Below are 24,097 nucleotides of genomic sequence, written 5' to 3'. Positions count from 1 at the left end.
TGAGTAGGAGAAAGGACAACCTTATACTTCAAATGAGGACAACTAAAAACTCGATTAATAATAAATCTAGCAATCTGCTCATACTCTTCTCCAGTTAAATATCAAGCAGATGAAAGCGACTTGGAACCCTCACATGCACGTAACCCACACACCATGTATTGCACTCTTACCGCTAGAAAAAAATACCATAGTGGTCAATCTTCCATAGAAATAAATCTTGTGAATCATATGATGCAATCTTACTGTCTTGAAATTCAGAGAAAAATACATACTGATTCAACTAGCTGCTCACAAAACATTGACATTCTTGATTATTACTAAGAGAACATCAAAAGGGAAAAAAAATACAGGCACGTTGTTAGAGGATCAACTACTCTCAACCGGCACAAATATTTTGGCTACACAAAAATGGGATTGTAGAGTATTACGTCTATCTATCAACTATTCTAAATCTTACAAAGGAATAGTTTTTAGGTTCTTTTTTTAATTTATGCCTCTCAAAACCAACCAACTCATATCTCTAGCGGCGCCATAATCGGCCATGCTGCTTTTGCTCTTGCATACGCCTGCAACCACCAGATCCACCGTTAAGACCATCAAGAAAAACAATGTTTAAATAGGAATGGCACATATTGGCAAATATGAAAGAAATACTATTACAGAAGAGTGAAGATGCAATAGTGTTTGCAGCTCGAAGAAAAGAGGTTTGGCTAAGGCAAATCTATGTAGTTCGGGCAAAACAAAAATGTCGATGGTTGTGTGTCAAATTCTCCAAAGGTAGTGCATTTTTTAAGGTTCCGACACGGTTATTGCAATATTTTTGGGGAGTTCGAGCAACATAGACACCAACTATAATAAGGGGTCAAAAACAAATTAAAGTGCACAAATAGGAAAGGTGCAAGTTGGAGGTTATGAAATAAAAGTTACTAAAGCAAGAGTGAAGATGTAAATATAGTAGGAGGCACATAGTTTGCAGCTTGAAAAGAAGACAGGTTTGCTGAGACAAACCACCTTCGACTGCGAAGTATAGTAAGTTGATATTACAGAAATTAATTTAGGGAACAACAAATCTCAAATACGCTTAATCAAACAAAAATACAGTGAACAGAATTATCCACTGTGACTCTAATACACAGCTTACCCAACAAACTAGATGAAGACATTTCCAGATAAATCAGCCAGGAACCAAGGAAAAACAATGTGTGCCTCTAGAGATTCAAAGCCTTTTGAAGCTCATTCAATCCACTTATCATTGTATTCAGATAAGTTTCCCACTAGTACTCTTTCCATTCTCTCTTTTGCATTTTTTTAAAGATTTTTTTTAGGTGGGGGTGGATTAAAACTACCACCTCTCTCGCAAATACTAGATAGGGAAAAATCCATCAATCCCTCACTCCTTGGGGGGGTGGGGGGTGGGGGGGGTAACTCGAAAGGAAACTAAAAGGTGAGAATATAGAAGTCACAGCTCAAATGGCTACAATTATCCGGGACTGTGGGGCAAAGAAACATTTTATGTTTCCAATGTACGAGATGAAGTTAGATTACACCTGTAAACCCCCCTCTAGTCACTCCCCCAATCCCATATACTAATAAAGAAGTAGACCTGTATTCCTAACATTTATTTGACTCGAGGGACAGAGGGGAAAAGGGAAGAGGAACAATATGAAGAGGCAAACTTCATGAGTAAAATTCAAGACAAAAATCAGAAGCATCCTAAGACACGGGGTGTTGAGGATTTGTAATACAATGGAATAGCCAGTAAGAACTGATAAATACAACATGGGAAACATGACCTTTGGTGCTCTTTGGATCGCTCAACGAACTCTTTAGGAATATCACGTCCTTGGTATGAAGCTAATACGGCTCGGATATCACCTGGCCTGTGTTTAGCAACGTCTGCACTCAAATCAAGTAGTCATTAACAGGGACCTCCTAATACTCCCAAAAACAAAACATAACTAGGCAACGTCACTTAAGAATCCGCTTACATTCAAGAAATGGAATAAGATCCAAAAGCACAGTATCGTCAGCCTCTCCTTTCCATGGTTTTATTTCTAAGCAATTTTCTGGCTGTAGGCTACTTTCTAGTGCATGTCCACTCAAATATATTATCTTTGAGGGATCCCGATTCAACTTGGAAAGATCCTGCCAAAAGAAGCAAATGAGCCAAAATGGGATTCACAATCATTATTATTTGCAAGGAATTCAAAAGGGGAAAAAGATGTGTAAATGTATTTTATTTATTTTTAAAAAACAAGAGAAATCTTTCTTCTAGATTTTCATGTAGAATCTAAAGCATATCGCGTAGAATGTACAGAAACTAAAGCAATCATAGAAACATTCACATTACATGGATGACGGGAGATGAGATTCAATGCAGATCGTACTAAGTCAAGCCCTCTGACCAAGTTATATGTGATTTGAACGTTTCAAATGGGCTAAGGTAAAGAGTCAAAAGGCCTATTGAGAAGAAAGCATGCATTTACACATTAACAAAAAAAACAAGACAAATGCTCTATGTTTGATAACTAACCCAAAAGCTCAAGCCTTCCGGCAATGCATGGTTCAAGAACTCTACAAGTGTCTAGACTCTTACTAAGTTCTCTATTCTCACTGTCAATATTAAACATTCATTCACTCTTCGAAACGTTAATGTATCATGTAACAATCTTCCACAAGGATAGCAGATTTGGTCCTGGATCAGCAGGGCATTTTAGCTATAAACTCAGTGGGATCTAAAAACAGAATCTATCCATTTTACTATGCAAAACAGCCACAGGAGAACTTTACATCCTCAATCATGTATCTGAATTTGTCTCCTTCAGCCTTCCTAAAATATCAAACTAGTTGTGACCTGTTTAATTTGCATGCCTCTTGATTCTTTCTAACCTGATCACGTCCCCTAAGTTCCTATAAGCAATCCCCCCCACCCCCTCTTCTTCAGTAGAAGACCAAAAAAGGAGATACAACATAATTACACTGGAGATTATCCATGAAGCAAATGCATAAAAGCAATACATACTTGTCACAAAAATTAGTTAGACTACTCATACATATCTAAGACATCTTTTGCTCTTCATTATACTGTACCCTTGATTTTAATCAAATACTTACCATATACTACAACATCTATCTCATGCTGCTACAAGACTGCATCCCTTTTTCTTAAATCAAGTAAAGGTAATTTCTATTGAAATTGCCACATTAAAACAACATTGACAGTCAAGGATTAGCTATTAACTAAACAGAGTTTGGACAAGTTCTCCTTCCTCTATTTTGCCTCTTAGATAGTATAATTTTCTAGTCTCCACATTCTAGTCAAATGAATAATCTAGAAATGAGTCTAGTGACTAAGGGGGTGTTTGGATTGGCCTTTTTAAGTAACTTCCAAGATAAAAGATAAAAGCTGTAAGTTGGTCATACCCAATTTTTGTAGTTTTCTGGCCTAAAAGTAAGAGCTTAAAGGCACTTTTTGTCTTTCCCAAACACCTCCAAAAATAAAAAATAAAAGCTTAAAAGCCAAAAGCTACTTAAAATAAGTCGATCCAAACACCATTTAAATGTGCTCACAATACAACAACATACTTGGTGTAATCCCACAAGTGGGATGCGGAATGGTGGTGTTTACGCAGTCTTACCCCAACCTTGTGAAGGTAGAGAGGTCGTTACTGATGGACCCTCGGCTCAAATAAAGCATATCAAAATCAGTTGAAAAAAGGAGTGCACCATTTGGAAAACGAACGTAGGCTTGTACCATGGCAGTGTACTATTCTACCACAAGACCAATGGTGATGTGCTCACAGAAATAATTATATTAATAAATCAACGCTCGAGTCTCAAAAGAAGTTCCATTTGCTAACTGATTAAGTAATGGGTCTTAGTATTGTTCCCATATTTCTAGTCATAGAATAATAATAATAATAATAATAATAATAATAGTAATGAATCTATAGATTAAGGAGCCGTTTGGGACACATACTAGTTATGTAGGATTACAACGCAGTGATTATTTATGTGGTAAATAATAATATAGAGATTGTTATACATGACAGATTACTTTGAGAAGGCATTTTTGTCTTCAAATAATTTTATGCATGCATTACTAATACAAATTTTATATTCCATGTTCTATCTCGCACCAAGTATACACGAATTCCCGCAAAAAATTAATGCAGGAATTATTTAATACCGCTAACCAAATGTTGCATTAGTCATGCAGCGATTATATTTCTTATGCAATCAACGGAAAATTGTATTATCTTAGTGGGATTTATGTTGGGAGTAACTATTTCAATATGATCAACCAAACAACCCCAATGTGTCCTCACAGTAAATTAATTTCTATGTGCTATTTTGTTTGCTTGCATAGTCAATCAAATATAACAACTACTACAGCGTCTCAATTCCAAGAATGTTAAGGTATGCTATAACAGATCAAATGATTAGAAATATTTCCCCTCCGAGTGAATAAAGTCCCTCCAACGTACAGTGTCGAACATAATTATTGCCAAAGACTTGCAATAATCATGATAATTTTCTTTAATTTGTGAGTATTTAATAACGGTGGTGCTTAGGTTAGCTTGCACACATTTTAGCTAAACCTACGACCCTCCACAAGCACATTTCCATGGAAACTCTGCTCACTAAGACCTAGGCAGATGGGCAGAAAGCACCTCGTGTTCTTTTGTTTTTGCTAGGATTTGAACCCTAGTCTCCAAGGTCTTTCTCACTTCATGGAATACTTGGTCATACCTTTGGGTGCCTAGTTTTGCGTATTCACTTGTGTCAATTAGTTAAACTGGAAGTTTTCGTTACGTTCTATTTCTATTGGACCAAACATAGTACTCTGATGTTTGATCGGTCAATAACTTCAGAGAGCTGAAATAATTTCACTTTAGTCAATCAACTCAATTTTTCCCGTATTGCCAGGTTAATTATCCTCTCCCTTGCCACATTCCCAAGTATGAATCTATAAATGGGGTTCCCCATCTCCATTGTAATTCCCATCTAGGGACATACAAACCACATTTTCGGTACCATGCAACTTGAAATAAGCTCTCAACTCTTAGGTGGGGGGCAAGGACGCTGTGAACAGAAAGTGTAAGCTTTTTGCCGGAGGGCAACATTACAACTAAAAAACCCTTCTAGAAATAGTGTTCTCTAGTAGCTAATCGTTTGGAGCTAAGACTTCGAAAAAGAAGTATATGAAAGTGGGGGAACGAGAATTCTGGGCAATAAAAAATCCATTCCTACAAGAATGACATAAAACCCACAATGGCACTATTTCTTGGTTCAATCCAAATACAGTGGCAGAAAAATAACAAGAAAAAGAGATTTGGAATCACTAAAGACATTGTAGCTACAGGACAAATATAAATAATAAGAAACATAATTTTCACTGGAGCATTAAGAGGATGAGGCCAAAAAGACCTACTCTGAAATGCTTGCCATCAACATATCTAGTATCACCTCTTGATAGCCTGTACCGGATGCAGTGCTTTGGATCCAATCTTTCGATAACAGGATCAACATACTGCAAAAACCATAAGCACAAGTTTTAAGCACATAACTGAAACAATATTTAGAAGACATTATGAGAGAAGTAAAAGGTACCATGCTTAGTTGATCAGAGTATACAACGATCTCAAAGTATTGAGCCAAATATTCCAAAAAATCCTCAACCCCAGGTCTTTTGAATGTTCTCCAGCCTCTGTCACGCTTATAAAGGACTACAGAAGTCAGTAGTCATGCAGGAAAATATTAAAAGGTGGAAAGATCTGAATGCTTTGAGGACACAAAGCTATATCAGAAGGAAAACCCATAAGGAAACGTCAATATATTGTACTAGAACTGATCCATAAAATAAAGTAAAGCAAGTTCAGGCCACTAATTAACAATATGTTTATGACTTGGATTTCTACCTTCCAATCAGAGTATATCAATGTTTCACTAAGATCAAGAACAAGAGTGAAGACATGCTGCTCAAGTGGGTGCAAATCTGGCAGGAGCTTGTCTGATGTTGGTTCACTAAAACCCTAAAACATAGCAAAAAAACTCTTAGGTGAATTTCCTGAAGGATGAAGCATAAGAAGAAAGGGATTAAAAAACTAAAAATGCCTGTTAAAAAACTCAACTCGAACTTGATCTTCTGTCAACCGCCTTAGCTCAATGTATAACTCAACTAACTTGGCAGGCACTGAAATATAAAAAAAAAGAACAAATATCAGTTAAAAAGAGATATTGGGGCTTAAAATTAACAATAAGTTTGGAATGCATGTAAGCTAATACTATACACCAGCATTAAGAAAGCGTATTATAGCCTTTATCAAAAAAAAAAAAAAATGTATTATAGCATGCGAATGTTCAGCAAAGCCCAGCAGATTATTAAGCATACTAGCTGTGGGATGTGTAATATAAATAAACCCATGGACTACCTCAACAGCTGTGTCTTTAAATCATAAGCCCCAATAAGTCAATGCATGGACAGACCCATAAATCAGTCACACTCTACAAAGTGCAGGACAGACATCCCCAGCAGCCGATACTTTCATGTGGCAAAAATGACACAGCGCATAATCTGAATCCATTACAGGCTTTTGCATGCCACAATGTACTGACCAGTGACCAGGTAGCAGAAATGCCATGCAAAGTAAATAATAACAAACTAATGCTTGAATTGTGTCATTAAAATGGAAAAGCATGGTTGAAAACAAGAGTATGCCTATAATGATAGTACATAATACATACGATAAAGACAATGGTTTTCTCTCCGAGAAATGGTAAGTGCTATACAATAGAGACAATGGTTTGTGATAGCATAATTATTGTTGACATGCATGTGGACAAGGAACCACACAAATAAGAAAACTCAACCCCTTTTTGACTAAACTAAGATATATGTACCGAAGACAAGTATGAATCATCACCAACCTGTCATCGCCGAGGAGTATAGTAAAGCTTGAAATTTCTGCACAGAAAGGAAAACAATTAACCTCTCATTCTACTAGCACTCTAATACAACTACCAATTTCTTTTGAAGTAAAAGAAGAACCCACACATATAAGATAAGCCATATACTCTATAGGCTGTTTATTAGTTTAGTATGTGATTTGGGCTCTAAATTAATTAACATATTCTATCATTTCATTTAGATTCCGATTCAAATTTTGAGCAATCCATGATTAGCTATTTGTTGCAGAAATAGGCACAAACGGTGAACATGAATCAAGTTGAAGCTAAGTGCATTTACTGAAATAGCAATAAGTAGAGCAACCTTCCCCCGCCACCACATCAAGCAGAATATATATGTCTGTACTGATGTGTGTGTCAAAATCTTAATTTCAAACAAGCACAGCTTCACCAAAAATTCACAATAAGCAAATATGTAATACTCAATATATGTAAGGCAAGACTCACATCCAAAGCAGATGCATCATCTCCAACAGCATATTTCGCAGATTCACGCAAACTTTTGGTCTTATCCTCAATTTCATCTGTTGTGTATGCTGTAGATAAAGGATATGTCAAAGATTGCGGAATTATATGCACGATAACAAATACACATTTGATGAATAAACCAGACCAACTAGGCTTTCCAAGAATCATCCCATACTTCTGTGTTTCCACAGAGACGATCTATATAAACATATAAGTCCATTTCAAACATTAGACCAAAATCCACCTTGATCAACATAAACTAAAAATCAAGCATACTACAACTGATTTGGTAAAAGAGTTCTGCTTCCTCCAGCAAACATGTTATCAAATACCAGATAAAAATTTAGCTAGAAACTGCACAGTAATACTTGCTTCATAGCTGGAACTTCGCATGGAGAGAACTAACTGCAGTTATAAAGGTATGACTACATCACTATGCAAATAAAAGTTGTAGGGAGATGAGAACAATTGCAAGATCCAGAGTTGAATGGATGATACCAGAAACAATAAGTTCAGTTTTTTCTGGAAGTTGGCAATTTTCACTGAATTTTCTTAGATTCAGATCACCAAAATTTAAGATGCAACACTTAAGCAAGTGCTGCTGCTACAGCACTGCACAATGAATACTTCCAAATCCTCCCAAGAAGCATCAAACTCCACTCTTACAATATCAGACCAAAAAATTGAAACTTTCAGAGTTTGCATTAGAGTTCAATCCAAATCCATATAACTCAAGTGTTTAAATCCATATTTCACAATTTAGAAACCCGAAAAAAACATGTGTATGGCGTGCCTGAGCAGGTAATACATACACTTTGCAAACTCTTGCAGGAATTTTTATCAAACTGCTTCACAATTCACTCTATTCACATACATAGCACATACAAAGAAGAAGCTCATGTAGCACCCAAGGGTATGTCCTAGAGGTTAATAAAGTGAAATGAGAACCATAAAATCTCCTGTACAAATCATAGCAGAGACCAAAACATTAGGGAATTGCTTCCCATCTGTCCTAGCCTTGGTGGACAGGGTTAAGTGTTACTGGTAGGAGGTGGGAGGTATCCCGTGGAATTAGTCGAGGTAATCAATCAACCAGCTAGAGTACAAAATAGTTGATGTCCCGTTATAAGAATCCTATATATCCATTTCACTTCATTTCAAAATCCAAATCATGCTAGCATGCAAATGCGAATTCAAATAACAGAGCACACAGTTCAAAAGCACTAATTCAACAAACAAACAAAAAAAAAAACAAAAAACGAACCGTAGGTAGCGTAGCCAGCTGTGGCAACACCACCAGTAACAGCAGCAATAACACTATACTTGAGAAAACTCCATGATTTCTTCTCAGCTACAGAAGATTCCGTAGGAGGAGGAAGATTCTGAGATGGCGGAGCCTGATCTTTGAGCAGAGAAGACGATGAAATTATCGGTTCCTTTGGAGGTTCTGAAGCTACAGTTGAAGAAAATCGCCGATTACTCCTTGAAATTATGGAGAAAATGCGCGATTTCGATCGAGCAATAGCAGACATTGCTAGGGTTTAAGCTGAAGAAGAGGAAGCCTCTTTACAGAGAAGAAAGAAGTAGGGTATTTGGATTTGACTTTTTTATATTTGTAGTTATTACAGAAGTAGATTTTGAAGAAAAAAAAATCTATTAAATGTGCAATTTTTGCTTTTTAATTATTAAATTTTCATACGAAGGCTAATAATATGAAAAATACATTCAAAATCATATGTTATATTCAAATTGGATTATTCGTTTTTTAAGAGATAAGTTAAATTGTTACATTGTTCAAAATGACATGTTGTTCACATCGTCTTCCTATTAAAGAGGGGTCTAACCCATCGATAACCGCCTAATATTGGGACAATGTTTCACTTAGACACCTTAACTGAACGATATTCATTTTAGACATTTCAAATAGGATCCCGCTTGTTATTTTGACCATCAAAGACGTGTACAAAATTTGAAAGAGGTACACAATCTTTAGTGTGCAATTTTGAAGGTATGTAAATGATTTTAGTTTTCGATCAATCCTTATCTTTTTGTTTATCATCTTTAGTTATGTTGACAGACGTAGGATATTGTTCTAAAGCTCTACTAACGTATCATATCATTTTGTTCAAAGTTTATCAAATTAAAATTGGGTTCGTCAACTTTGTTTGATCAAGATCTCTTTCATCGATCATGAAAAAGATGAGCAAGTTGTTGACATCAAATTTTGGCATGATATTTTCAAAGTTAGTGTTTTTAAGTATTTTATTCGTTAAATTATACAAAAATGCATTTTTTGTGCCCGTTCGTGACGACCTATTCAATATCGTGCATTGGTTCAAAGAAAAAAAATATTGATATTTACAAGTTCAAACGAGGCCTAAAATGAAAAATAGAATTATTTTTTCACTTTTCGTGTGTTATGTTCCATGAATATTAGGTGATATGTGCATCTAGCGATTTTATGGCAGGTCTTTCGCCCCTAGCCGTACGTTATTCTTGTATTTTACCACATATATAAATTCAATCCTCAAAGAAGTGCTAGAGTTCTCTTCACCTTGTTCGTAACTTAAAACAACAACAACAACATACCCAGTGAAATCCCACTAGGTGGGGTCTGGGGAGGGTAGAGTGTACGCAGACCTTGCCACTACCTCGTTGAGGTAGAGAGACTGTTTCCGAAAGACCCTCAGCTCAAGTACATCAAATCCAAGTAAAAAGGAGAGGGAAACAGTGTATAAAGCATCAATAAAATAATGCGAGAAGTGAAACACAGTAAACAACATAAGGTTATAGGTATGACAGACAAGAACTGCAAGTGTAAGACTAGGACTACTACAAACATTAACAACCCAAACCCTCGCGAGGAAAGCCAATGCGCTAACCCTACTAACCTACAACCTTAATACGCGACCTCCACTCCTTCCTATCTAGAGTCATGTCCTCGGTAATGTGAAGTTGAGCCAAGTCCTGTCTAATCACCTCTCCCCAATACTTCTTAGGCCTACCTCTACCCCTCTGCGTACCCTCTACAACCAGCCCCTCACACCTCCTCACAGGGGCGTCTGCGCACCGTCTCTTCACATGTCCAAACCATCGCAATCTCGCTTCCCTCAGTTTGTCCACCACAGAGGTCACTCCCACCTTCTCCCGGACAACCTCATTCCTAATCTTATCGCTCCTAGTGTGCCCACACATCCATCTCAACATCCTCATCTCCGCAACATGCATTTTTTGAACATGTAAGTTCTTGACTGGCCAACACTCCGCTCCATACAACAAGGCCGGTCTAACTACCACTCTGTAGAACTTACCTTTAAGTCTAGGTGGAATTTTCTTATCATACAAGACTCCAGAGGCAAGCCTCCATTTCATCCAAGCAACCCCAATGCGATGTGTGACATCATCATCGATGTCATTTAATACATTTAAATGTTCGTAACTTAGTTGTTGGTTATTCCGTAATAATACATTTAACAAAATAGTATGTAGTATACATGAATTCTAATTAAAAAATTCTTGAAAACATACCAAATAACATTAACAACTAAAGACTTAATCAAAACTAGAATGTACTAATCTGGACTATAAACAAACACTTTATGTGTACTACATATTAAAAAAGTTTCTCCCTAAAATTACAATAAAAAATGAACATTTCGCTCACAAATGGACGAGCTGCTCCAAATAACGTTTAACTCCGTCTATTCTATTCCAAAATGCAATACAAATATTTTAAGATGGACAAGCTACAGTATTTTTTATTTATTTTTCACTTGGATGCATAGATCTTCTACAACAATAAATATATATTTTTATTCACTTCACATTTAATATTAATTTTTATTGCTAGATGAGTTATTGGACTTGTTTTACTCTAATACTTGAGAGAACAAAAACAATAACATATCAATGAAATCACATAAATGAAATATGAGAAAAATTGAGTGTACAAAAATTATCCTGTGTAGATAGAGAAGTTTCTTTCAAAAAATCACCGATTCAAATACAACAAATTAAAGTAATAATAAAAAGAAAAAATGAAAGTGAAAAATATATAGTACTAATAAAGTAATACGAAAATAATAACAACAAAATAATGTACTCCCTTCGTTCAATAATATACTTGTTCACTATTGATTTTATACACTTTTTAAGAAATTATAAATAGAAGAGTAATTTTACTATATCACATTTTGAATATAATAAACATGATGTCTTGAAAAATGTAGTGTAACATTATCCATTGATTTCGTAAAATAGACAACAATTAATGAACGGAGAGAGTAATAATCAAAACAATAAAAACAAAGGAAAGCAAGACACTCACCAACAAGGATTGTGATATAGTGGTAAGTACTCCTTAATCCTGTTAAGAGGTATCGGATTTGAGTCCTCTTGTCCGAATATAATTGGATTCTAACGTGGATAACAAACGAGTGGGACCACTTTGCCAGCTTCTTTCTTTCTTTGACAAGTTTATTTAATTCAAAATGTCTACATCTAAATTTTGTTTAAAAAAGAATGACTTCTTCTTTTTTTTGTAACATTTTAATTTTAGTTTTCCATGTGACATGTTTAAAGCCACAAGATTGAAGACAATTTAGTATATTTGATATAACTTTAATTTAGGATCACAAGATTAAAAATCTTAATTATTTTCTAAAACTTTGTGCCAAATCAAACCAGGTCGTTCTTTGCGAAACGGAGGGATAACAAAATAATGAGGCAATGATAATCACCATTAAAATTGTCAACGAAGCTTGAAAGCAACAGCAGATTACTCTATGAATATCTGATATTCTTATACTAACCAAATGTGAATCTGCACTTCTTTTTTGACGAAGAAATCGAATGTACAGTTTACTGTTAAGAAGATTCAAGATATTCATTCAATTTCACTAAAGAAGCACAAGTTTCAACAGAGTTAATAACTTTTTTCTTCAGGTAATTCACACTAATGGTTTTTTTTCCTTTTTGTTGCTTAGATCTATACTCAGTGTTGTAGTATTGAGTGTTTGACTTTACATTACTATTTTATTTTATTTTTTTGGATAATTTTGCTGAAATTCTGCAGTAAGTTATAGCTGAATAACTTGTTTTTTTTATTTGTGAAAGAAGGTGGATCTACATTATGAGAAACTATGTTGCTTGGATACTCAAAATCGAAATCGAAACTGAAATCACATAGTATTTGTGTACCTTTGGGAACATTCGATAAAACTGGAACGATACAGAGATGATTAGCATGACCCCTGTGCAAGGATGACACGCACAAATAGAGAAATAGTTCAAACTTTTCCAGTTTTAAAAAAATCACATAGTATTTGATATCTTCCAATCTGCCTGAGACTTGGTGAGCAGAGTAAATCTGCGGCGGATGTAGGATATATATTAGCTTAAACCTTGTATATGCATTAAATTTTTATTATAAAGTACAAATAATAGATTTTGAATCCGTTAAATCAAGTGGGTTGGGGTAGAATCTTGAACTCAAACTCATAAAGTTCAAGTTCTTAATCGGCCTATGTTGCTTGGACACTCGGAAAATTGCATAGCTTTTGAAAGATCCGACACACCCTGACATTATTTTTGAAATGTCCAAGCAATATAAATGAGAAATGCTTTTGGATAAACTATCTATATAGTATTTGATTTCTTCCAATCTGTCTAAGACTTGGTGAGCAGAGTAAATCAAGGGTGGATGTAGAAGAGGAATTAGCTTTGACCTTTGCATATGTGTTAAAGCATTTATTATAAAATACAAATTATAGATTTCGAACCCATTAAATCAAATGGGTTGTGGTAGAATTTCGAGCTCGAACCATAAGGTTCAAGTTCTTAATTCACCTCTTGTAGAGTAACCCAATGTTGATGCTGGTGGGAGTTAGTAGGTATCTGGTGGAATAGTTGAGCTATGCGTAAGTTGGCTTGGACATCACCGCTACAAAAAACAATTTTTTTGAAAAAAGTTATGGATAACGTATAATTCTACTCACTCTAAACCCATTTACTCTAGCTTGTGAAATTGTGTGTATAACGTATAATGGTTGTGTGTACAACGTATAGTGGTTCTTCTTTGATTCTAAATAGGGAGTAATTTTTCTTACACCTTATTTTTTTCTATTTGAATTCACTTTAGGAGCTTACTTCTATCTTTATATTTTTTAGTTTCCTTTACTGTTGTTGTCTCCATTTGGTTCCCGCCATCATGAAACCCGGGGGTGGATGTACTATTTATGGTTTGGGTTCGGCAGAATCCACTAACTTTTGCTCAATCCTGAAAGTCCATGTAGTTTGAACAATTTATAAATTTAAAACCTAGTAACTTCAAAGGATTAGTATCCCGAACCTGTAAGCTTCAAATCCTGAATCCGCTGTCTTACCTAGAACTAGCTAGATGAGGAAAAAATGGAGTTCTTCGAGTTTTAGTTAGACTTTATGATTAATATTGACATTGACTTGATCAGACTCTACCTCTATATCCTAAAGAATTAGTTGATAAGGATGTAATACGTTGTAAGATCCGACTGGTAAATTATGCCAGAAACTATTTGCTAGCCAGAGCATCGATGATGATCTCATACATAAGTTATCATAGGCTTCATGATGCCAACATAAGTTACATTATAATTGTGTGGTATCATGTACTGAAAACCATAGCTTTTGCTGAAGTAGTATGCTGACAAGTTCATTACAGTTTTATGCGTGTATGTCAGATCCTTCCAGTATTCTAGTTACTTCACGCATTAAAAACTAAATTGTCTTAAATTGGCGCAATTCTAGTGTATGAAGAATGTGACAACATTGTCTTGTTATTATAATGTTACAATCTTGTTAGTTTTTAGCCCAATGTCTACCGAAAACAACCTCTTTACCTTCTCAAGGTAGGGGTATGGTCTGCGTACACACTATCCTCTCTGAACCTCACTTGTGGGATTACATTGGGTTTTGTTGTTGTTGTTAGTCTTGTTAGTTTCTTGTGGCTTAAAATTTGAGCTTCTCTGACAAAAAGCCCCAATTCGTTGGGATTAATTAGTGAACTTAGAGGACTTCAATATTCTTATCGTTAATTTCTCTCAGGATCTCTAGAGGCAGTTGATTCTGCTTGGAATGGAGGGCAGCAACATAAATCAGCCCTTATTAGACCAGCTGCCTAAAACCCTTCAAAATGTTGATTCAAGGAGAAGAAGACTTCGTCGACTTAAAAGTGCTCCTATGCCGGAATTTGTTCCTGGAGAAATGAATGACATAAAGGACGACCAATCACTCTCACGTTACGAGTCAATATTGGATAAATTACATCCGAGTTTTAGGAAAGTCATTCTTTACTTGGTTATATACTTGACAATTGGTACCACGTGCTTTTACTTTGTTCAGAACCAGATCCAGGGAAAGAAAGTAAATGGAGTACTTGATTCTGTTTACTTCTGTGTGGTAACAATGACCACTGTTGGATACGGGGACCTTGTGCCTAACAGTGCAATTGCTAAACTGCTTGCTTCTTTCTTTGTTTTCTCTGGGATGGCACTTGTTGGAATGGTTCTAAGTAAAGGAGCAGACTACCTAGTGGAGAAACAGGAAACCCTATTAATCAAAGCATTGCATATGCGTGATAAAGTTGGCCCGAGTGTTATTCTAGAGGAAATTGAAACCAACAAAGTAAGGTACAAGTGCTTCGTCATAACGGCCACTCTTGTGGTGCTAATAGTTGTTGGAACGGTGTTCCTTGCTGAGGTAGAAAAGTTAAGTACCATTGATGCCTTTTATTGTGTCTGTTCTACCATCACAACACTAGGATATGGAGACAAAAGTTTCTCAACTAAAGCGGGGCGTATTTTTGCTATATTCTGGATTTTGACCAGCACCCTTTGTTTGGCTCAGTTCTTCCTTTATGTAGCTGAATTTAACACAGAAAGGAAACAGAAGGAGCTGGTGCAGTGGGTTCTTTCGAGAAAGATGACAAATGTGGACTTGGAAGTAGCTGATCTTGATAACGATAGGCTTGTAGGGTAAGTTATACTATAAAACTTCAACCCCTGCTACCAATAATGAATTCGTTGAATCTGTCCAGCAATTGCTTATTTCTCTTTTATTCTACTATGTTGCACTACTAGTTCAAATTATTCTAATTTCTCTTCACTTTTCATTTGCAAAGGGCTGCTGAATTTGTGCTGTATAAACTTAAGGAGATGGGAAAGATCAGCCAAGACGACGTATCACTCTTGTTGGATGAGTTTGAATGTCTTGATGTTGATCGGTCTGGAACTTTGTCAACCATAGATTTGTCACTTGCCCAATCATCTTGAATTGGAATGCAACTGCAGTGCTACGTAAAACTCTGTCTTCAGCTACCGTGTCACACTGTTTCCACGAGCTTCTGAGTTTTCCTGGGACAAATACATTCTTTACCACACTTGCAGACTCGTATCTGAATCTTGAACGCTATTTCCTTGTGTCTTGAGTGCTTTTGCACATGTATTTCAGTCATTTCCGTCCTGATTTAGCTCCCGAGTGATTTTCACTCTACCCACTTCATAGAATCCATCATGTACATGCAGTGTTAATTATACTAAAAAGTACAGTTATTGTTGCTTTGCTGGTGGAGTAGGCTACTCAACTCAGAAATTGTACTCTGAATTGTGTTTCTTCTGAAAGTTTGTTTACAGAAATCGCGTAGCGCCTTTGTCTGGTGGAACTTGTAAGCCAACTGAGCTATTTGATGTTCAATATACAAGTGGTGTAAATTTACCAATTTGAGATATGTTATAGCATTCCTTCGCTATGTGTTACTTGAGCTGAGGGTCATTCGAAAACAGCCTTTCTACCTCCACGAGGTAGGGATAAGGTCTGCGTACATTCTCTACCCTCCCCAAACCCCACCTCGTGGGATTACATCCTTCATCTGCAGAAGGAACATAAATATGAACTACACTGGATTATATTCTGAAATATATGTATAGTTTTGTGATATGATTGGTGCAACGTGATAAATGGCAGATGCAGCTCTTCTCCGAATCCATTATTTTTATGCGGATACATATATATCAAGTTTAAATTTTGAATTCGCCTCTTGAAACGTCTAGTGCAATGTGATGGGCAACTGATAAAGTTTGTATTGGTGGTTGACACAAGGATAAATACTTCAAGCATTGCAAATTTGGAGTATGAAATATATTGGGATGAAAAAAATAGTTAAATGGCTATTGGTTAGTAATTTTTCTATAACATGTTTGGATTAAGCAAAAGAAAAATGTATTAGTCAAAATTAATTATTTTTAAAGATGATTGGATGATATATATATTGGCAAATAAAAAGGAACTAATATAGTATTTCTGTGGTATATCACTAGACGCTAATGTAAAATAACAAGTTTTAAATTACATTATTTTTAATATAAAAAAGATGATAATTTTCTTTTTGAAATAGGCTAAAAAAGAAGATTCTAACGTGGTCAACATACTTATTGTTATTTTATTTGACCTGACACAAAGTTTATGAACGATACAAAAGGTTTTTTGAGGTTATGTTCTAAAATGAGAAATAGACATGTGTGAGTTTAAATACTATTTTATTAAGTATAGAATAAAATAAATTTAAATTTTTAAATTTTTTTTTACAACAAAGCCAAAAAATAAATAAAAATTCTACATAAATATAAAATGGCAAATGCTGTGGCTGTTTGAGAGAAAACAAGAAAGAATAGATTCACTTCAGTGAGGAGAGGGAGAGTAGCAGTAGAACGCAGCAAACTTAGCTCTCAAAGTTCCCTGTAAGTACTTAAATTTTTATTAATTACATGCAAATTTTTAGCTGAAAATTTACATTCTTGATGTTGGGTTGTTTGATTATGGTAAAAAGATTGGATTTTTAAATTATTTTTTTTTGCAGTTTAGGGTTCTTTATTGATTTTAATAATGAATTTTGTGTGTCAGCTGTTTTTTTTTGGATGGGGTGGGGGTGGGGTAGTTGAAGGCTAATTTAACGTAGTGAATAATGTAGAGAGGATTTTCATGAAGCTCTTTAATGGTGAGGATTGTTTTTGGGGTTCATTTGTTGGTGCAAAGTTGGAGGTAATGACAACATGTTGAGTGCATTATTTGCATGTTGGATTCTTCAAGCTCATGACTTGACATTGTTATATGCAGATTATCTTCAGCTGTGAGCTCAAGGGTTTTGTTTTGACCTGTTAGAGTTGAAGTTTAGTTATGGGAGAGGAGGGGGTTAGTGTCACTGAATTGGCTGAGGTATCTGCCGACAACTATGTGGCAGCGGAAGATAAGAGTGAAGCCTTTATAGAGAAGAATGCTGAAAAGGATGAGTTAAAGGAAGTAGAAGAAGAGAGCAAAGAGGCTGATGAAAGGGATATTGAGAACATGGATATAGACGAAGAAGAGGTAAAAGAAAGCAAAGGAGGAGAAGAGAAGGAAGAAACTAAGCTTGAAGTGATGGAAGAAGAAACTGCTGAAATACCAGATAATGACAAAGAGATGGTTGAAGATGTAGCCAACGTACAGAAAGAGAAAAAAGAAAGCACTGAATATCATGCCATTGAGAAAGGATCAAAGGAGAGTGATAAATCTAAGAGTAGGGCTCAGAAGAAAGATCGGAAGAGGAAAAGGAAAGTGGAGGACAAGAAGGAACTGAAGCCTAAAACACCTCTGGCTCCAACAATTGTACGCCCTGTACGCCAACGCAAATCTGTTGAAAGGCTGGTTGCATCTATTGAAGGAGAACTCACCAAGGAAATCTATATTGAAAAGGTCCAAGATACCAGTGCAACTTTGTTGTCTTTATCCTTTTATGATTTGGGTCCGGACTGCAAATTTATGATTGTTTATGAAATTAATTTTATGATCCATCTTGTTTGCAGGGTCGTGGAACTGCACTGCAAGATATTCCGAATGGTATATTACTTACTAGTCCACTGATTAAACATGCATTCTTTGAAATGGTCACATATCCCACAGGATACAGATCTTAAGATAGATATCAGTTGGAGATGTTACTTCTGCTTTGCTTTTTCTTATGCACGCTGTACAATCTTACTTTGTAGTTGTTTGTTCTTGATTTAGCACATGACTATTAACTTACCAGGGTTAACCAACATGAACCAACCTGTCCTCCAAGTTGATTGCTGGGACTGAAAAATATGGTGGGTTGTGATGTACAGTAAGAAACTACAAGAAAACGAAAAACATATAAACTCATATGAGCTGCTTCTCCCAGTTTCTATTGTTTTATTAGATGGAGCTTCACTTGGATCATAAAAAACAAATAGTAGTGAAAAAATTTGAGGCATACCATTTATATTTGTTCAAATTGATATGCCTGTGATTATGACCAAATATAATTGGTATAGGAAGTATCTTACGCGCGCTATGTGTTGCAAGTTTGGCTCAGTGAGATGTTTGCTTTTGTTGGGGTTCGTTTCCCATCAAATAGAGGAGGAAAAAGGGAAAAATGAGTTAAATAGTAGTTCAATATGTTAAAATGTGACGAAAGATAGACCACTACCTACATTGCTTTTATCTTGTTCTCGTTTAAGTTGTATCTCCATACAACTTATCTAGTGGTACCCTCTGATCTGCATGAATCCTGATCTGACTTGTGACTTTTGTTATAATACCTTCTTTTCTGCATGTGTGCATTCTACAGCTATAGGTATTTGATTTAATCTTGGCTTTGTTACCCCTCTCACTTGATTATATTTTCCTTTGAATCACAGTTTCATTTGTCCCCTCGTGTATGAGAATGTGGTAATTGGGGGGGTCCTAGTCCCCAAGACTTTGTTACCCAAGTTCTTTGTTGTATCTAGCGTTGGTTTTGCTAGTCTGTGAGTTTCCATTTTCTTTTGTGTGTTTCTATTGTTTTTCCTATAATGTGTTGATTCAAAATATTATGTATCAGTGGCATACAAATTATCCAAAAGGAAGACTGATGACACTCTCAAATTGCTACACAATATTCTCTTTGGACGACGAGGAAAGGTGACATGTTGATTTATAGCTTACTGCTGTTGATTGGTTTCTCTTTATTGTACCGTTTTCTGCTTACCAGTGATGTTCTGGTTGGCATGCTGGCTTATATGCCTTGCATTCTTAATTCCCACTTCCTGACAAAGGAAAGGTGTCTTGGTGTTGCTATTGATTTCTCTTCTGTAAGTACCTCAACAGGTATTTGAATGAAGGAGGAAGCTATGATCCCATTTTAGGGTCAACTTATGTAATCCTGAGCTCTATCTATATTTATACTTATTTATATAAAAAATCTATATATTTACTGACTATTTTGTAAATTAGATTACCCAAAAGTATTGGACCGTAATTATCTTTATATATTCTCAAATGTGTGCTATTTCAGACAATCATATGTTTCTAGTTTCCAATTTTGGTTGGAATTAACTCTTATGGCTCATTTGGTTTTGTCATATAACTTTGCATTTCTAATGTAATGTTTTGTTTTCAGTATTCGTATTGGATCACTTGCTCCCCAAGTCCCGACTCATGGAATTAAGAAACATCTTCAAGAATGCTTAAAGACAATATGCTATTTCCTCTCTATTTCTTCTTCACTTTCTTTCTGTTGATACTTTGTGTTTATAGTTCTTTTTCTTTGCAGGCAGCTCAATTCAAGAGTAATATTTCACAGTTTTCCGGCCTTGTGTGGCATGAAAATGAGGTAATCAATGAGTCTCATTTTTAAGAAAGTGAACTCTTCCTTTTTTGGTTTATGCCAGGTGTGGGTATGGCAGGTTGGGATAGAGAAGATTTGACTATAAAATTTCTCATTGGCCATTGCTTTCTCATGCGAGGCTGTCTATATACCTTGTTCATTGTCTAATTGTTGGGCTCTTAATCTAATTTGAGTAATTTTCGTTTATAATGATCCAAAAATTCTTGAGCTAAGAGCCTTAGACTACTTGACTTTTTTTGCAGGAAAAACAAAAGATGAAAGTAAAAGAAAAGCTTGACAAGTGTGTCAAAGAGAAGCTGTTGGAATTATGTGATGTACTAGATATACCTGTTGACGAGGATACATCAAGAAAGGTGTGTTCATATATTACCCCATCATATTAAGCTTTATATGCCATTAGTTATTTCTTCTGTGTGTTCGTGACTTATCTTAAAAGATTCTCAACTAATTCTATGTTTTATGTTTCAGGAAGACTTAGAATCACAGTTGATGGATTTTTTAGATGCTCCTCATCCTACGACATCTGAGTTACTTGCTGAAAAGGAACAGGTTGGTTGCACGACCTTTTTGATTGCAATGAAATATTTGTGACTTTTTCCAGTTGTACAGCATGCTTATTCACCCCTGGTGCATTGAACAGTCAAGTAAAGGAAAGAAGAAAAAAAGTCCTTCATCAACAATTGGTAGTTTGGAAGGTTCAACTAAGGTATCACTCTTTCTTATTAACATTTGAAAGTTGACTTGATTGCAAGGCAACACCTTTTGAATGTTTTAGCCATGGACTAGTGAAATTGTTCTAACCTGTTTGAACTTACTAAATTTGAGACACAACCTTCCATTTACTGTACTTAGGTTTACACCCTTGAGATTTGAGATGTGAAATCACGTTATCCGGCTTACTGGTATTGAAGTTGTCAATCACTTTTGTGAACGTAATTCTGCTGATCTAAATGGTTTTCTCTCTGAAGCTCCACTGAGTTCTGATCTGGGGACGAGAGTACAAAATCTTTCATGCCAGGACACATGCCATATTTATCTGACATTATTCACTGTCTAGTAAGGGAAGTGTTTGGGTATTGGGATTTTGTGAACCCTTAAATGGTGTATTTAGCTTTTTGCGTTTGAGGTTGTTTCATTCTTTCAAATTTTAAATAGACAACAACAACATACCCTGTATAGTCCCACAAGTGGGGTCTGGGAGGGTAGAGTGTACAAACCTTACCCCTCCTACCTTGGCAGGTACATAGGTTGTTTCCAATTGACCCCTGGCTCAAGGAATCAAATTTTAAACAGAAACCAGAGAAAATCTAGAAGAAAAAAAGGAGACTCACCAACCATGTAATTGTGTTTGTGGGAACTTTTCCTATCATGATCTCTGTGTCTGGTATGTTCTGCAGAGTCACAAGAAGAAGAAACCGCATGAACCAAAAGATGACCAGGAGAGATCAGATGACGAGATGTCAAAACAAACTAAAAGTGAGGAGAAAGACGGTAAATCTGAAGAAGGATCCGAGAAGGACAAGAAGAAGCATAAGCGAAGTTCAAATAAATCATCAAAGAAGGAATCTGCCAGAGAAGTTAAATCCAAGAAAACACCTTCAAATTCATCAAAAAGCTCAAAGAAAAATGAAAACAATGATGCAAATCCAAAAGTGCATTCAAAGAAGAAAACTACTGAAGTAGTTAAGGGAAATTCATCTACACCAAAGAAGCCTAGTTCAAAAGACAACACTGGTGAGAATCATTGTTTACTCCCATTTGAGTGTACTCTCAAAAATTCTCGTCAAGATGATCAATGATTTGTATACGAATATCTTCATAAATTTCTTCGTTATGTGTGTTGTGTATCCATCTGAAATTGTTTTCTTTGTTTTTGTATATTTTTTTTTGCTTAAATCCTTTCTTTATTAGCTTATCTGATTGTGCAGGGAAAAAAGTTCCGAATGGAAAGGGCCATAAGAAAGCAGATAAATTGAAGCCAAGTGATGATGAACTCAGAAGTGCGATTTGTGAAGTTCTAAAAGAAGTTGACTTTAACACGGTGAGGAATGAACTTTGAGTTCTGTACTTTTATCACGCTTCTGTTTCTCTCCTTAATAGTAGATTTCGATTGTCAAATCCCTGTTTAGATGTTCCATGCTAATTTAAAATAAGTTGTTTTTCCCATCTGCCTAAGTTTTGGTGGGTAGAGTGACTCGATATCAATGGTGAGAGGTAGTAGGTACCCAGTGGAATAGTCGAACCGCATACGAGTTGGGCCAGGGCACTACCATTATCCGGTTCGAAAGTGAAAAAACAGAGGACATGTTTCTTTGACCATTTCAAGATGGTGCTCTTCGTCCTTCACATTTTGGTGATCATAGTTCCCACAATAGGTATTGATATTCCAAAATTTATTTTCCTATGTGGCTAACATCATTTGTTTATGCTGCAGGCCACCTTTACCGACATTTTGCAAATACTTGGTAAGTGTCCTGTAAAAACGGTTTTTCTGTTCTTTGTAGTACGCGGTTTTGACTAAGTTAAAAGTTTAAAAACTTGATATTACATCCTCTACGAGGCCATGGTAATACAATTCTGGAATCCAACTGATTAGTTTGTCTTTTTTCCAGCCAAGCGGTATGATACAGATCTTACACCCAGAAAGATATCTGTGAAGAATATGATCCAGGATGAGCTCACTAGGCTAGTCGATGAGGCTGATGAAGAGGACGAGGAAGAAAATGCTGAAGATGAAAAACAGCCTTCTGTCCAGGGTGTAGAGGCTTGAAAGCATAGAACATACCAAGGAAAGGTAGCCTATATCGTCTCTGTTAATGTCTGAATACTGTTCCATAATGATCTCGAACGGGTGTAGTTTATTGATAGTGTTTCACCTTGTTGTTCAACTCAATGGCTAGTAAGTCATGGAACTAGAAATGTCTGGTTTTTAATGCTGGATTTCAGCTTACTGTGTAAACAGCATTTGTAGTCTTTTTTCCTCTTGGAAGCACTGATCTTTTCATGTACTATAAAGGGGTCGTTGTGCTTTCAACCTATGTATAACTAATACATGTATTATTCCTAACAATTGATAAAAAAACAAAGCCAACATAAATAATCACAACATTACTAATACACTTTATTCAATATTCTTCTTATACGCTCTATAAAATGATCCCTAAATGCTAGTGTTGTAAGTAACACTCATTTGAGACTATCTTAGCCATTGTACAACTACTGTGCCTCAATCCGAATTAAGTTGGGGTCGGGTATATGAATCCTGTAGTAGAATTTGTAAGCCAATGAGTCATTTGATTCTATTCAATATACTAGTGATGTAGATTTACATTCCTTCATCTGCAGAAAGGAATATATGTTAACTACTCTTGTCTCTGGATTAGATTTCTGAAATTACATGTCAAGTCTTGTTCTTAAATGAAGAAGTGAGTATTAATATAGCCGACTTCAATTTATCTGTTGTTACATATGGTTGTAAGATATGATTCTTGCAATGTGAATTTAAGAAAAATTTAAGAAAAACAAAAATATTGGACGAATAATTCAGGAAATCTAATTTATTTAGAATTTGTAAGTTATTATAAAATGGATGTTCACACAATATACTTTGTGTCCAAGTAAAAAACTTTGTGGCCAAGTTTTTTAACCTATATATATATATATATATATGAAACAACAACAAGAAGTAAAAAAACATACAATAATAAAGGAAAGTTTCTACTACTATTACTTTGTGTCTTTCTATCTCTACTTTTCTTAATTTCAATTTATTATCTTTTTTTTTTTTTTGATTTCACACCCGATGTCCAGAGCCCACATTGGAGCTCTGATTAAATTTGGATCGCGCTCTGCAGGGCCCATTCGAAGGTGACACTTTTAACAAGATTTTTTTCATACCCAAGGCTCGAACCCGAGACCTCTGATTTTATAAGAAAAGTTAATTTATACCAAATTTGGTTAAAACTT

The 24,097-nt window shown here is 35.6% G+C and overlaps 3 protein-coding genes and 1 non-coding gene across 5 annotated transcripts; 3 read left to right on the top strand and 1 right to left on the bottom strand.

Annotated features, from left to right (window-relative positions):
* Positions 1 to 134: 134 nt before the first annotated feature.
* LOC125864290 (mitochondrial import inner membrane translocase subunit TIM50-like) lies at positions 135 to 9,058 on the bottom strand. Its single transcript, XM_049544203.1, has 10 exons — positions 8,702 to 9,058; positions 7,417 to 7,505; positions 6,931 to 6,967; positions 6,135 to 6,196; positions 5,922 to 6,035; positions 5,614 to 5,718; positions 5,435 to 5,533; positions 1,989 to 2,145; positions 1,794 to 1,896; positions 135 to 566 (listed from the first exon to the last, which is right to left on the bottom strand). Exons 1-10 carry the CDS (start codon positions 8,967 to 8,969, stop codon positions 521 to 523), a joined length of 1,080 nt encoding a protein of 359 aa, XP_049400160.1. The 5' UTR covers positions 8,970 to 9,058; the 3' UTR covers positions 135 to 520.
* A 3,096-nt stretch (positions 9,059 to 12,154) lies between these two features.
* On the top strand, positions 12,155 to 16,189 carry LOC125864291 (two-pore potassium channel 1-like). 2 transcript variants are annotated; one of them, XM_049544205.1, is made up of 4 exons: positions 12,155 to 12,302; positions 12,338 to 12,381; positions 14,518 to 15,446; positions 15,593 to 16,189. In XM_049544205.1, the coding sequence occupies exons 3-4, from the start codon at positions 14,548 to 14,550 to the stop codon at positions 15,741 to 15,743; spliced, it is 1,050 nt and encodes a 349-aa protein (XP_049400162.1). In that variant the 5' UTR covers positions 12,155 to 12,302; positions 12,338 to 12,381; positions 14,518 to 14,547; the 3' UTR covers positions 15,744 to 16,189. The 2 variants fall into 2 exon arrangements, with proteins under 2 accessions (XP_049400162.1, XP_049400161.1); XM_049544204.1 differs by having other exon boundaries at positions 12,161 to 12,381.
* LOC125866462 (U6 spliceosomal RNA) lies at positions 12,633 to 12,735 on the top strand. Its single transcript, XR_007446519.1, has one exon. It is a non-coding gene; the product is annotated as a U6 spliceosomal RNA (small nuclear RNA).
* Positions 16,190 to 17,091: 902 nt separating the features above from the next.
* Positions 17,092 to 23,227, top strand: LOC125864285 (DEK domain-containing chromatin-associated protein 4-like). The gene is made up of 12 exons (XM_049544196.1): positions 17,092 to 17,207; positions 17,584 to 18,198; positions 18,309 to 18,342; positions 19,346 to 19,425; positions 20,057 to 20,116; positions 20,374 to 20,484; positions 20,600 to 20,680; positions 20,772 to 20,837; positions 21,529 to 21,865; positions 22,060 to 22,172; positions 22,566 to 22,596; positions 22,744 to 23,227. Exons 2-12 carry the CDS (start codon positions 17,644 to 17,646, stop codon positions 22,899 to 22,901), a joined length of 1,626 nt encoding a protein of 541 aa, XP_049400153.1. The 5' UTR covers positions 17,092 to 17,207; positions 17,584 to 17,643; the 3' UTR covers positions 22,902 to 23,227.
* The last annotated feature ends 870 nt before the right edge of the window (positions 23,228 to 24,097 follow it).

This window comes from Solanum stenotomum, chromosome 5, assembly GCF_019186545.1.
Source record: "Solanum stenotomum isolate F172 chromosome 5, ASM1918654v1, whole genome shotgun sequence".
Lineage (NCBI taxonomy): Eukaryota > Viridiplantae > Streptophyta > Magnoliopsida > Solanales > Solanaceae > Solanum > Solanum stenotomum.
This window is presented reverse-complemented; position numbering and strand designations above follow the sequence as displayed.